Source organism: Prinia subflava, chromosome 11 (genome assembly GCF_021018805.1).
Source record: "Prinia subflava isolate CZ2003 ecotype Zambia chromosome 11, Cam_Psub_1.2, whole genome shotgun sequence".
NCBI classification, from domain to species: Eukaryota; Metazoa; Chordata; class Aves; order Passeriformes; family Cisticolidae; genus Prinia; species Prinia subflava.
Genome location: NC_086257.1, coordinates 25,247,835 through 25,261,935, shown reverse-complemented (window position 1 = coordinate 25,261,935; position 14,101 = coordinate 25,247,835). Strand labels below are relative to the sequence as shown.

Genomic DNA, 14,101 nt, shown 5'->3' with positions numbered 1-14,101 from the left:
CCGCCCGGTACCCGCCCCGGTACCCGCCCCGGTACCCGCCCCGGTACCCGCCCGGTACCCGCCCGATACCCGCCCTGGTACCCGCCCCGGCCCTGCCGCGGCTGCCCCGCGGCTCTTGCGGGCCGCAGCTCCTGTGCCCCGTTCCCGTGCCCGCCTCGGGGGGCTGCGGGCGCTGTGCTGGCCGCACTCCCCGGACCTTGGCGCTGCCGAACCTCTCCAAGGAACCTGCACATACAGCTCGCAGAATGAGAGAAAACTGTCCTGCGCAAACCCAGGCAGGTTTGGGTTCCCCTCGGGAGAGCAGGCGTGTGCTGCTTTACGTGTGCTGTCCGTGAGAACTCGCAGTGTCTCACTAGCCCGTGAGTCCCACAGCAGAGTAAGTCAGCTACGCTGATTTTTCAGACGGAAAGAGCGTGTTGGGGCGCAGCCAGCGGAGTCGGTGGCTCACCTGGTGCCGAGAACTCTCCACAGCACTGCGAGATCGCTCCATGGTTCCTGGGATCGCACAGCCCTTGGGTCTGGCTGCGGCACAACGGAGCCGAGAGCCCGTCCCGACAGAGCCGAGAGCCCGTCCCGACAGAGCCGAGGGCCCGTCCCGACAGAGCCGAGAGCCCGTCCCGACAGAGCCGAGGGCCCGTCCCGACAGAGCCGAGGGCCCGTCCCGACAGAGCCGAGGGCCCGTCCCGACAGAGCCGAGGGCCCGTCCCGACAGAGCCGAGGGCCCGTCCCGACAGAGCCGAGGGCCCGTCCCGACGGAGGGCTGGCCAGGTACGGCCGCGGGCAGAGCCCCCTCGAGTTGTGCTGTGTTCGCTCTAAACTCATCAATTCCTGGACACTTGCAGTTTAATTTGTGTTTGAAGTGGAAATAGTTTTTAGGGAGAACTTCAGTGACAGAAAAGTTGCTTCCCAGGCGTAGCTTTTGTTCCCTGGGTATCACCTTCCACAGCAGATGCTCCTGGTGGGCCGGAGAGCAGCCAAGGGGCTGCAGGGCTCCTGCCAGGTGCTGTAGGCTGCCTGCTGGTCTGCCCGGCATGCAGGTCTGCCTGCTGTGAGCTCTGTCTGGACATGCTTCACCATCCCTTTCAAGGCCGGGGGCTTGAGAGGGGTCAGTTCTGTTCCGAGAAACAGGCAGGCCTCAATAACCTCTTCTGAATGTCTTGAGAAACTGCCACACTTTAACTTGGGAAGTCATACCAGCTGCCTTGGGAAGAAAACCTGAAACCTGAGGGAATCCTGAAATTAATGTCACCTGTCTACTCGCTGACCTGAATTGGAAACACCTCCCTTCTTGGCAGTGTCAGCTGAGGTATTCCTTACCCTAAACTCAGTTTCAGTCAGAAAAGACACAAGGTGATGGGTTCGTTCTGTTTGGGGTTTTTGGAGGTGAAATCTAACAAGAGTTTGCCACTCTTTTAGAACTGTGTGGTGTGGACAGACCTAATGATAACGTGTCTTAACTTACCTAATGTGGGTTAGGTAACACTGGAGTAATTAATTATTCCTGCCATATTCAAAGACACACTTTGTAGTTGTGCTTTATGCAAAAATCTTCTTACGTCCCAATTTTCAGTAAGAAAATTACCTTCCACTGTAAGTTTTTCTGAATTACAGGAAAATTATCCAAATCATTAGAAATTCTTGCTTAAATCCTGATGAAAGCACAGGTGGTAACAGCTGTTGGAACCATGGCTTGACTTTGATCCTGCTTATGCTGGAGGCAATTAGTTCACCAGGCTGATGCTGCTGGAGTTCTGCCAGCACAGTGTAAGTGAGACCAGATGTAGAATCTTTAATTGTTGGTATTCAGTGCCTAGAGAGTAATTCCTTGGGAGGTTTTTTCCATGGTCACTTCCAAGTTCTTGCTGCCAGACTGAGCTTCCCTTCACTGAAGCCAAACTTGTTCTTGTGCAGTTTTCTGAGGGCTGCTGCCAGGTGCTGCTGCCAGCTGCTGAGGGCTCGGACATAACTCCAGAGCTCACCAGGAGGAACTGTCAGGCCTGGTTTTCCTCCTTCTGCATTGTATTTATTCAGACCACGCCTCACCTGTCCCTTTACCTGCCCTTCTCCCCTGCTGTGAGGCCTGTCCCGGCAGTGTCACCTCGTGGCTCGCTGCCTCCTCCAAAGGGTGCAGGGACGAGGTGTGGCACAGCCCCATGGGGAGCTGGCCCTGGCTGTCAGCGGTTCCAGCAGAGCGCTCCCAGGGCAGAGGGGGAGCTCCAGCAGAGGCTGTTCAGTCGCACAGGTCAGGCTGTCACCGTTGTCCCTGGGACTCACATCCCCACCCAGCTCCTCTGCTCCGGCAGCAGGGCTGGGGGGTGGCAGGGGCAAGGAGCCCTCCAGGGAGAGCCGGGCCCTGGCAGGGGATCCCAGCTGGCCCAGCACGGCCGAGCACACAGCGCAACACTCGTGTGTTAGCACAGCTCCTCAGTGTAGGTTTTACAAAATATTTATTGCAAAATAAAAGAAATATGGCAACAAAACTTAAATAGCAAATGACAAGACACTGGCCATAAAGCTTTTGCTAAATTATGAATCTTTTACAGTACTCAACAGTAGAGTGTGTCGCAGGGCAGCTGCTCGTGGACAGCCCCGTGTCACTGGCTCCAGCCACCTGCAGTCTGTGAGACTTTTGCCTCCCGCTTGCACCTGTACCTGGCCTGATCCCCCTAAAGCAGACAGGAGCCAGCAATTCCACACGCTGTGAAATGTGCCATGCCATACCCCAGCCCCTTCTCTCCTTTTTCCTGTTAAGGCCACCAGTGCCCTTCTCTTCCACAAGGTAGCAGGGAATGGGAGACATGGCTGAAGTACCTACTGCTCCCCTCACAGCTTCTCCTGTGAGAGGTTGCTTGGATTTCTTTCCTTTCTCACCTACTAGGAAAGGACAGGCAGCCAGGGAGGCGTACAGAGAGATTGTGAGCAGCCAGGGATCAGGCTAGGAATGCTAAAGCCTGAAAGAATTAAATCTGGCTAGGGGCATCAAGGGCAACAAGCAAAGCAACCTCTACAGGTACACCGGTGATAAAAGGAAGACTTGGGAGAATGGGACCCTCTGTGAAGGAAATGGGAAACCCAGTTCCCTGGGACGTGGAGAAGGCTGAGGTACTCAGCCCTCATGGCTGGCTGCTCCAGCCACACTGCCCAAGGGGCAGGAGGCAAAGCGAGAGTGGGAGAACAAAGAACTGCCTGCAGTAGGAGAGGATTGGGGTCCAGAAGGTCTAAGGGAGCTGAAGGTGCACAAGTCCATGGGACCTGACAAGATGCACCCGCAGGTTCAGAGGGACTGGTGGAGGGAGTGGCTTGGCCACGATCCATCATGTTTGAGAAGTTGTGGCAGTCCGGAGAAGCTCCCACTGACTCCAAAAGGAGAAACATAACCTTCCTTTTTTAGAAAGAGGAATAAGGAAGATCCAGAGAAGTACAGGTGGTCAGGTCTCACCTCAGTGCCTGGACAGAGCTTGGAGCAGATCCTCCTGGAAAATATGCTAAGGCACATGGAAAATAAGGAGGTGATTGACAATAGCCAACGTGGCTTCACTAAGGGCAAGTCATGAGAACTTAGAGCCCCTTCCAGTGCCTAAAGGTGCTGCAAAAGAGCTTGAAAGGGACGTGGGACAAGGGATGGAGGGACAGGACAAGGGGGACTGGCTTCCCACTGCCAGCGGACAGAGTCAGACAGGATACTGGGGAGGAATTGTTCCCTGTGAGGCTGGGGAGGCCCTGCACAGCTTGCCCAGAGGAGCTGTGGCTGCCCCTGGATCCCTGGAAGTGCCCAAGCCAGGCTGGACAGGGCTTGGAGCACCCTGGGATAGTGGAAGGTGTCCCTGCCCATGGCAGGAGGATTGGAACAGACGACAGTCTCTTCCAAACCAAACCCTCTTGTGATAGTAAAGCCTTTTATTAAAGCTCCCCAGTGACAAAGGGAGTCTGTACTGCTGCTGGAAGGGCTTTTAGGTGCGCTCCAAACAGGAGCCTCTTAAGCCACATATCTAATGGAAGCACTCTTCACATAAAATATAATTAAATCATAAAAGGTAACTCTGTGTGTGTAATCTTCCTAAGGCACCCAAGAATTTTAGAAGACCTTGTCCCGCTCATGTTACTTACAGCACACTCTTGTTCCTCTTCTGCCCAAAGTTACAACCGTTGGCTAGTCAGAAACCTCAGCACACAAGATGACACAGCTGAAGAGCGTCAAAAACGGGAACCGAAACCAAACCCCGGTGAAGCACCGCATCCAGAGAGCTGAGCCCCGCCAGCAGCGTGTCACGGGCAGCACATGGAAATGGTCACGTTGATGCCCAGGTTCCCGTTGTCAGCAAAAAGGTGTGCGGTGGCTGTGTCAAAAACGAGGCAGTTGCTGTTGCGGATGGCCACGGTCACGCCGTCGTGGATGGAGCACGGAGACGCCTCCCAGGTCAGCCGGTGGCAGCTGCTGTGCAGCTCCAGTCTGTACTGAAAGCTCTCTGCCTGCTTACGGGTGCCAATGAGCAGCACGGTGGCAAAAAACTGCTGGTGACCTTCACACTTCTCCTGTTTCTTCAGCACCAGCATGAAGTGGTGGCCAAAGCACGACTGCATCATCACCCAGTCCACTGCCCCCGGCAGGTTAATGTCTGTGGCAAGGAAAATGATGTCTTCTCCCTGAAGGGTGGTAATGCTTTTGTGGGCATGCATGAGGTGGGACATCACGGCTTCCAAGGATCCCTCCCAGTCACAGGAGGTACCGGGGCACGGGCACGAGTAGGGACGGTACTCACAGATGGCTTCATGTTTTGGCTTTTCTGTGTGGTGGAGTGTCAGGGAGCAGCCTGTTGTGGCGTACTGGAAAGAGACCAAACACAAGCTGTCAGGAAGGGCACCAGCGCTAGGATCCGCTGCTCCCACCCGTCAACTGGAAACACAGGTGATCAACCAGAGCTCTCGTGCTCACTGCAAATTTTGCATTACGTGTATGTAGCCCTGGATTCAAGCTGAGCTTAGTTTTTGTTTCCAGTTAAAATGGATTCTTCTTGTCTTTTGTGGTTGTTTTTTCCTAACGCAAGCACTCAGATAAAATGGGCTGTATGGCTGAGTTGTAGCTAGATCTGCTGTTGCAGTTAGATCTGATCCGTCCAGATCAGCTGGAGAGGTCCTGGCTTGGATTTTCCTTTTCTTTAAAAAGAACAGAGGATTGCAGTTTCAACAGCTGGGGTGGTGGGTGGGCATCCTTTGCAGGGGCATCTGGGGGGGTGGTCTCGGACAGGGATGTGGGGGTGATGGGTGGGGGGTTTCCGCAGGGGGACAGGGATGTGGGGGTGATGGGTGGGGGGTTTCCGCAGGGGGACAGGGATGTGGGGGTGATGGGTGGGGGGTTTCCGCAGGGGGACAGGGATGGGGGGGTGATGGGTGGGGGGTTTCGGCAGGGGGACAGGGATGTGGGGGTGGTCCGGGCGGCCCGCCCGCCCCCCTCCCCAGCCCCGCATCCTTACCTTGCACGGGAAGAGGACAGCCGAGGCCACCTTCTCCATGGCCAGGTTCCTGATGTTGGGGGTGAGGGAGCCCCGGCAGGTGGGGCAGAGGCTCAGCTGCTGCCGGCATTGCTTGCACACCAGGTGCCCGGCCTGGCACTGCAGGATGGGCGGCAGGACATAGTCGAAGCAGATGGGGCACTCGAAGAGCGAGGTCAGCTCCTGCTGCTGCTGCTGCTGGGGGGGAGGAAGAGGAGGAGGAGGGGGAGGCGGCGGAGAAGCCCCGCCGGTCCCCGGCAGGACGGCGGCGGGGGACGGGGCGTGCTGCTGCTGCTTTCCGCAAGGCTTGCTAGGGCCGGGGCCGGCGGAGGACGGGCGGCTCATCGCGCCTCGCCGCCGCCAGCACCATCGGGCCGCGCCGGGGAGCGGGCACAGGACGAGGAGGAGGAGGAGGAGGAGGAGGATGGAGATGGACGGGGCGGTGCCGGGCGAGCGGCGGCTGCGCGCGGCCCCCGCCCCGCTCCCGGCGTGCCGCGCGCGGCTCCGCCCGGGACCGTGTGCGGGCACCGGGACCGTGTGCGGGCACCGGGACCGTGTGCGGGCACCGGGACCGTGTGCGGGCACCGGGACCGTGTGCGGGCACCGGGACCGTGTGCGGGCACCGGGACCGTGTGCGGGCACCGGGACCGTGTGCGGGCACCGGGACCGTGTGCGGGCACCGGGACCGTGTGCGGGCACCGGGACCGTGTGCGGGCACCGGGACCGTGTCCCCTCAGCAGGACCGTGCCCCGTTCCCGGCACCGTACCGTGGCAGCCGGCCTGCCGCCCTCAGCGGGCCGTGCATCCGCCGCAGCCCGGGCCGTGTCGCGGTGTCCCCGGTGTCACCGGCGCTGGGGGTGCGGCGGGCCCAGCCTGGGCTGAGCCCCAGCTCCGCAGCCGGGACCCCCCGGGCCCGGGGCTGCCCTGACCGGAGCAGAGACGGGAGATGGGCAGCGCTGTCGGCAGCATCTCCTCATCCCGGCCAGCATAACCTCCGGCTGGACGTCACGGCTTCTTTTTATTTTAGTAAAAGTCAGTAAATTTGAACCAAGTTCCTGGATCACTTGCAGAAGGTTTACTGTTCTCAGCTGCCATTAGCAGCACACTAAGGGTGTGACTTAGGGGTCGTTTTGGAGTAATGACAATGCAGAAGGAAGCGGACAGTGGTTTCTGTGAGCCAGGAGCCCTGCCCGTGCTTGACAGGTTAACGCAGGGTGCCAGGATTTGGCAATGGCAGTAAAATCACTGAATCACAGAACCCCACAACAGTTTGGGTTGGAAAAGCCCTCTAAGACCCAACAAATCCAACCATTACCCCAGCACTGCCAAGGCCACCACTAAACCACGTTCCCAAATCCCACATGTGCACAGCTTTTAAATCCCTCCAGGGATGGAGACTCCACCACTGCCATGGACACCTGTGCCAGGGCATGACTCTCTCCTTTTCCTGCCAGCTGTTGTGGGAAGCGGGAGAACCTGCATCCTACCACCTGGAAGGTGTGCAGTGGGACAGGTTGCAGGTCGCTGTTCCTCCAGTGCACGCTTTTGCAGTGGGTGTGATGCCTTGTGGACAGGGTGTCCCTTCAATGCACCAAAGGCTGTTTGGGGAGAGAGTTTTTGTCCTCCAGACTGCAGTGACGGGTGGAGTTGGCAGTGTGTGGTAGATGCCAGTCCCCTCAGGAGCAGGGTGCATCCTGCTCGCTCCTCAGAAGAAGGGGTCGGTCCCGTTCCAGCTGACGGTCGCACCGGCCCACTTGGTCCTGATTGCCATCTCCAGGGCTGGGCGCCTCCTCCCTGGGCTGCAGGGCCCTTCTCTCTGAGCCTCTTCCCAGTGATGTGAATGAGTGTCTGAAAAGGAAATGAAAAAGAAATGTCTAAAAAAATCTTAAAAACCCAACCCCATGCACAAAGGCGTCAGTGAAGGTTGAAAGCAGAAGCTTTGCAGCCGTATTGGTGTAGATGTGCTGCCCCAGGGAGCTGGGGGAGGGCAGGCAGGGCCTCCCTGGCTGGGGACTGTCCCTGCACCATGGCCCCCTCGGGGAATTCTGCCCTAAGTGCAGCTCTGGGCTCCTTGCATGGCGTGTTTGCATATTGCTTTTCTGAGCAGATGCTCAGATAGTATCTGTGGCCACACCAGGTATCATGAGGGTTGATCTCAAATCACTCTGCTTCCCTGCAGATTTACCCTTTAGTTTCAAGGTTCTGACTTTGCTTTAAATGCTGCAGTGAAAGGAGAGGCAGGAGGCACCCAGTGAGGAGGGTAAGTGATGCACAGCGACAGATAAACAAGAACCGTGCACCCCAAACACAAAACCTGGTTCACAACAAGCGTTGCTACAGGAGCAGTTTCTCCCCCCTGGGGGGATATGAAACTTGGTGGGGAACACGAGAGCACGGTGGCACCTGGTGCTGAGCAGGAAGACAGATTCAGCCTCAGCCAGGCAGGCGGCCCCTGCTGCACCCCAGCCTTGCTGCGTTGCAGTTTTATCTGGGGTAGAATTCATTGCCTTCCCATTGTGTGGTATAGAGCTCTGTTTTGAATTTGTGCTAAACACAGGGTTGATTTTATAGAGGGGATTTTGTTATTGCTGGGCAGTGCCAGCATAGCCAAGGCCTTTTCCTCCTGCTGCCACGCTGGTGAGGAGGTTGGGAGTGCCCAGCAGGCTGGGAGAAGACACAGCCAGGACAGCGACCCAAAATGATCAAAGGGATATTCCAGACCATATGACATCATGCTCAGTGTATAAAGCAGGGGAAGGAAGAGAAAGGGAGGGGGACTTTTGAGTGTGGTGTTTGTCTTCCCAAGTCACTGCTGTGTGTGATGGGGCCCTGCTCTCCTGGAGGTGGCTGAACACCTGCCTGCCTCTGGAGGAAGTGAATGAATTCTTTGTTTTCCTTGGCTTGTGTGTGCGGCTTTTGCTTTTCTTATGAACCTGTCTGTATCTCAACTCACAAGTTCTTTAGCTTCTGCCCTTCCAGCTCCCTCCCTGGTCCTACTGGTGGGGAGTGAGTGGCTGGATGGGGCTTGAGGGCTGGATGGGGTAAAACCACGGCAGTTGGAGAGAAGGTTATTATAAATTTTGAATTAATCATGAAACAGTCCTGCTTCCTGGTGTGTTTAAACTTTGTATTGAGTATTTAACACAGGAACGTCAGTTGTCTGTGATGCCCATACCTCAGTCCCTGGCAAGCCTGGGTCCGTACCTATTGTCAGGTGGGCAGTTCGGGTCTGCTCCTGCTGCCCGCTGTGGAAGTACAGGTGGAAAATTCTCTCGGATTTCCAGTCGGAGAGCAGCCGGCTGTCGGTGCCGAAGAGCACGCTGTGCCTGCCCGAGAGGCTGCACAGCCACACGGGCAGCCGGGGCGTCCGCAGCGCGGGGCTCACCTGCGCAGGGGGACGTGTGCCAGGAACCCCGGGCCGTGCCAGGAACCCCGGGCAGTGCCAGGAACCCCGGACCGTGCCAGGAACCCCAGGCAGTGCCAGGAACCCCGGGCCGTGCCAGGAACCCCGGGCCGTGCCAGGAACCCCGGGCCGTGCCAGGAACCCCGGGCCGTGCCGGGACCCCGGGCCGTGCCAGGAACCCCGGACCGTGCCGGGACCCCGGGCAGTGCCAGGCTCCTGTGGCCCCGGGCTGGCCCTGCCTCACCTGCCGCTCCAGCGGCGCCCGCTCCCAGCGCAGGAAGCCCACGGGGCCCCGCTGGCCCCGGGGCTCGCCGTGCCCATCGCCAGCGCCGCGCTCCGGGTCCCCGGTGCCGCCGAGCGCCCGCGGGCGCGCCCGCCCCGTGAGGAGCAGGCTGAGCACGGCCTGCGGGAGGCAGCCCCGTCACACGCCGGGGACACGCAGCAAACGCCCCTGGCAGGGCGTCCTGCTGCCAGCTCTGTCACGCCTGTCACAAGCAGGGGAACGCCAGGCTGCCAGTGGCTTTTTAAAAATTGTTGTCACTATCAACATCATCATCATCATCATCATCTGTTTTTTAAGTGCACGGTCATGATTAGAATTGCAAAATATTTTTAATGAACTTATGCTTCTTTTCTCTTTGGATTAATTAAAAAGTGATATTTTTTTCCTAACTCAGACGTGGGAATTATAAAACCAGAATGCTTGAGACGTGTGGCTGATCCTACCTCTGTACAGGTGACATTTCCAGAACTGACGTTCAGCAGAGGAGCAGTGTCACCCAAATCCTCTTGGACCCTGTGTGGCCAAGCACAGATCATCACACCGGGCCTGTGCCAGAGGCAACACCTCCCTGCCTGACCAACAGAAATGGGAGGAAAGGAAAAGACTTTTCAGAAGACGAAACCAAACTACAGGGAAAGGTTTAAAAAGTGAAATATACCTTTCAAGTGTCCTAGAGAAAAGTAAACTGTATAAATATAGGATCACTCCATGGCTTCCTTTGCCTTTGAACTGGAAAAAGAAATAAGGGATTACGGGGGAGGAATTATGGCCAGTAAATCATATTTAACTAAAACAATTCCTCTGCTTCAATACAACCTTAGGTGAATGCATTGAGTTAGACAAGGAAGGTGTTATTCCAGGAAGATTTTGTAATTAATTTTGTTGAATGGGATCAGGTAGAAAAAGAAAGAAGAAGCTTCCAGTTATTGGCTAAATAACTGGTTTTTGTACAGTTTTTCTCATATTTTTGTTAAGGCTGCAAGGAATCACATCTTTGAATGATGTGGAAAATACTACCCTGTTTACCTAGTGTTTGTGGGCTGAGAACTGGAATAATGGGTAAAGTCACAGGGATTTACATGGGAGCAGGATCCCTCCCCATAGGAAAGGCTGGAAATGATCCATGAATTAATTGTACAATCACTGCGTGAAGGTTCTGATGACGATGACAATGCTGTGTCCAAAATGCTCACTTTGAATGGGAAGCAAGATGTAATTTAGCAAGAAAATAACTGGAATAAAGCAGTTATCCCCACTTACACAGTTTATGTGATCAGAGATGAACCCCTGAGCAGCAGCTTTCTCCGAGAACTCAAACAGCCGGATCTGTTGGGCATGAGCACCATGAGGGTGGCGTAAAGGAGACATGAATTATACCAAAAAGCCGGGCTTTTGAATCCTATGGTTCTGTTAATTAGGTGAAAGAACGGTGCAAGGGTTTGCTCTGCCTCTTCCCCAGCCATGGGCTGTGGGATTCAGGGGAGCAGCTTTGTGTTGACAGGATTCTCCTTTTTGCAGAAGGAGGATGGGCTTGGTGAAGGGGAGGTGGATGTATCACGGGCTGCACCAAGACCTGGCTCTGGGGTGATCCCTGTTTGCAGTGCAACGTAAGTGAGGGAGCAGCTGTGGGAGCTTCTGTGTTTCAGGCCAAAGGTATCTTTAAGGAAAATCCCATTGGCAGAGGATTCCATACTCACTCTCTCTGTGAAGCTGTTGGCTCTGCAGCCTTCACGTGGCGTCACGGTGACAGGGGCGGTGACGAGGCACACGACGGCTCTGCCCCCTCCTCCTGCTGCCCACAGGGTCTCTGCCAGGGCCGTGGCCAGTGCCTGCCCCTGCTCCCCCCGCCCGACCTGGCACAGCCTGGAACCAGGGGATGTGGCTGTGGCACCACCGAGGCGAGGGGCACACGCCACTGTCCCCAGATCAGAGGATTTGGTGGGAAGAAGCCTTGCCTGTTGGTCAGCCAAGGCTTCTCTCCCAGTTCATATCCCCACCTGTATCTGCACTCCTGAACCTGGATCTGGTTTGCCTGAACCCAGAGGCTGGCACTGACCAAGAAATGCATGGAAATAATTTTCATGTGTCCCGTGAGGCCCAGCAGCTTACCTTTCCAGGTGAGTAGATTCTGTCTCTCTTGTGAAGAGCAGGTATGTGATGATGTGTGCTTGTACAGCTGCCACAATGGCTCCCGTTCCTCCCTAGGGACAGAAAAACAACCCCTGCCATCTGAGGAGCCTGAAGGAGCACATGTCATTGCCAGCAGACCCTGGCCAGGGGGACAAGAAGAAGCCCTTACAGAGAAGAAGCTGCAGGGTAACCCTGGCCATGGGGGCAGCAGGGATCCTGTGGCTGGGTGTCCTTCCTCCCTCCATGCCAGGGAATAGCACCCAGCTCCAGGTACCATGTGTGCTTGGAAGCCCCAGGGTTTGTTTTTTGTCCCCTCCAGCCTCGCAGTAAAGGGATAAAAGTACTGAGGCAGCCAGGGGTGATGTGAGGCCATGCACAGGAGGGCTGTGCCCGCTCCCCACTGTCTGACACATGTCAGGGCTGGGGTCCCCCTGGGAGCACGGAGCTTTGGAATGCAGGGAGTGGCACCCGTGGTTGTACCCAGCATTTCAGCCTCCAGACAAGTTTAGGGCATTTACAATTTGAGTGTGTATCTTGGCCTTCTGCTTTTCAGGGTGCAGTGTTGTGATGGTAAATAAGGAAGCAGAAAACCTCCATCTGAAAAAATAATAATCTAGGTGACTTCACTTATAGAATATCTAGGTGGAGCAGGAAGAATTAGGTAAATCTAATTCTCAGAAAAGAAACAGGGTTTTTGCAACCTGCTGTGTCTCTCCTGGCCCTTCCCAGGAGCGTCTCACACCCGGGTATCACAGCCCTGCCTGCAGCCAGCTGCTGGCTCCAGGCCATGCGTCCACTGCAGCTTTGGGCCAGCAGCTCCCCTGCAGGGACAGCAGGGGAGGGGCTGCAGCTGGAGCCCTGCAGCCTGCCCGGGGCACGGGGGAAAGCTCAGCCTGCAGGTGGGCAGAGTGTGGGGTACAGGTGTGTGGGGTACAGGTGTGTGGGGTACAGGTGTGCAGTGTGCAAGAGTGTCAGTACAGGTGTGCAGAGGGCAGGTGTGTGGGTACAGGTGTGGGGTACAGGTGTGCAGTGTGCAGGTGTGTGGGTACAGGTGTGGGGTACAGGTGTGTGGGGTACAGGAGTGTCAGTACAGGTGTGCAGTGTGCGGGTGTGTGGGTACAGGTGGGGTACAGGTGTGTGGGGTACAGGTGTGTGGGGTACAGGTGTGCAGTGTGCAAGAGTGTCAGTACAGGTGTGCAGAGGGCAGGTGTGTGGGTACAGGTGTGGGGTACAGGTGTGTGGGTACAGGTGTGCAGTGTGCAAGAGTGTCAGTACAGGTGTGCAGAGGGCAGGTGTGTGGCTGCTGAGGCCCCCTGTGCTGGCTGCCACACGTGTCAGTGACAGCAGCAGCAGTACCAGCCGCTGTGGACACTTTTACCTGTCCTGCCTCCAGCGCGTAGGCCAGGTCGGAGTGTGCCTGGTGGAAGCTGAAGCGTGCTGCTGCCCACTGGCTGCTGAACAGGGGGGTGCTGTTCCTGAAGAGCAGCTTCTGCAGCCTCTGTGGAGAAGGAGGGGCCAGGGTCAGACCTCTCATCCCGGCATGAAGGGCCTGTGACACCAGGGGGGCTCGGGTGCAGGTGCCACAGGTGTGCCCTCAGAGCAGGTCACCCTGTGTGCCTAGAGCCAGGCCTCACAGCTTCAGAGCAAAGGTGATGCTTTGAGCTCAGTGCACGACTTCACTCAGCACGCAGGTGAAGCTTGGTTGTGGTGTATAATAACTTACATTTGGGTACAGTGCACATTTTGGGGAAGATTGCACTGGGGCCCATCCTGCCATTGCCGGCAGACCTGCAGAGCTGCTGGACAACTGCACCTGGCAGCAGCGCTTCTGGGGCCAGGCACTCAACAGGAGCTGAAATCCCTCACTGATGGTGTTAAAGGCAGCAATGCTTCTGGGGCCAGGCACTCAACAGGAGCTGAAATCCCTCACTGATGGTGTTAAAGGCAGCAATGCTTCTGGGGCCAGGCACTCAACAGGAGCTGAAATCCCTCACTGATGGTGTTAAGGGCGGCAATGCTTCTGGGGCCAGGCACTCAACAGGAGCTGAAATCCCTCACTGATGGTGTTAAGGGCGGCAATGCTTCTGGGGCCAGGCACTCAACACGAGCTGAAATCCCTCACTGATGGTGTTAAAGGCAGCAGCGCTTCTGGGGCCAGGTGCTCAACAGGAGCTGAAATCCCTCACTGATGGTGTTAAAGGCCCTTTCCAAGCTAAATAATTCTAAGATTCTGTTATCCTGCCTCCTGTCCCAAGGCTGTTTGTCAGGCCAGCCCCGAAGCACAGGGGCACGTTTCCTGTTGTCATTTGACTGGTTCTCTCCTGAGAATTACTGCATGTCAGCTTTAAAGGTTGCATTCCAGCTATGTTTGTTAAGGGTCTCTAAATGATCCACCCTAAATAATCCATCCCCTTCCCACACCCTGTTCAGCTGCCAGCAGGCTGAAGCCTGCAGTCAGAACACCAGGAAAGGTCCCCGGTGTCTTTCCCTTCAGGAGATTCAATTGCAGCTCATGCTTAATTCAGCAGGCAGCTCACCATTGCCGTGTCCAGGGAGATGGGGTGGCCGCCCACGCCCTGGGGCAGCAGGAGGGGCCGCGGGACGGTGGAGGGGGGCCCTGGGGACTGCCCAGCTGCGGGTGGTCCTTGGCCAGCGCTGCTCTGTCTTTGCTGCAGGGAGAGGAGCAGACCGTGCATCACCCCGGGGTGCTCCCCCGGCACTCCAGGGTGGGCACAGGCAGGCGGGGGCTGCCCTGGGACGGGGGGGCCCTGGCTCCCAGCTGCTTTCAGACATTCC

General features: G+C 56.7%; 3 protein-coding genes across 3 annotated transcripts; 1 reads left to right on the top strand and 2 right to left on the bottom strand.

The window, feature by feature from the left end:
• The first annotated feature begins 91 nt into the window (after positions 1-91).
• Positions 92-4,274, top strand: LOC134556215 (uncharacterized). Its single transcript, XM_063408550.1, has 3 exons — positions 92-275; positions 403-768; positions 4,138-4,274. Exons 1-3 carry the CDS (start codon positions 246-248, stop codon positions 4,177-4,179), a joined length of 438 nt encoding a protein of 145 aa, XP_063264620.1. The 5' UTR covers positions 92-245; the 3' UTR covers positions 4,180-4,274.
• On the bottom strand, positions 2,431-5,956 carry SIAH2 (siah E3 ubiquitin protein ligase 2). Its single transcript, XM_063408547.1, has 2 exons — positions 5,472-5,956; positions 2,431-4,824 (listed from the first exon to the last, which is right to left on the bottom strand). Exons 1-2 carry the CDS (start codon positions 5,832-5,834, stop codon positions 4,267-4,269), a joined length of 921 nt encoding a protein of 306 aa, XP_063264617.1. The 5' UTR covers positions 5,835-5,956; the 3' UTR covers positions 2,431-4,266.
• A 1,116-nt stretch (positions 5,957-7,072) lies between these two features.
• MINDY4B (MINDY family member 4B) lies at positions 7,073-13,251 on the bottom strand. The gene is made up of 8 exons (XM_063407941.1): positions 12,684-13,251; positions 11,285-11,376; positions 10,873-11,038; positions 10,436-10,501; positions 9,179-9,295; positions 8,641-9,108; positions 7,188-7,385; positions 7,073-7,087 (listed from the first exon to the last, which is right to left on the bottom strand). The coding sequence occupies exons 1-8, from the start codon at positions 12,837-12,839 to the stop codon at positions 7,073-7,075; spliced, it is 1,278 nt and encodes a 425-aa protein (XP_063264011.1). The 5' UTR covers positions 12,840-13,251.
• Between the last annotated feature and the right edge of the window lie 850 nt (positions 13,252-14,101).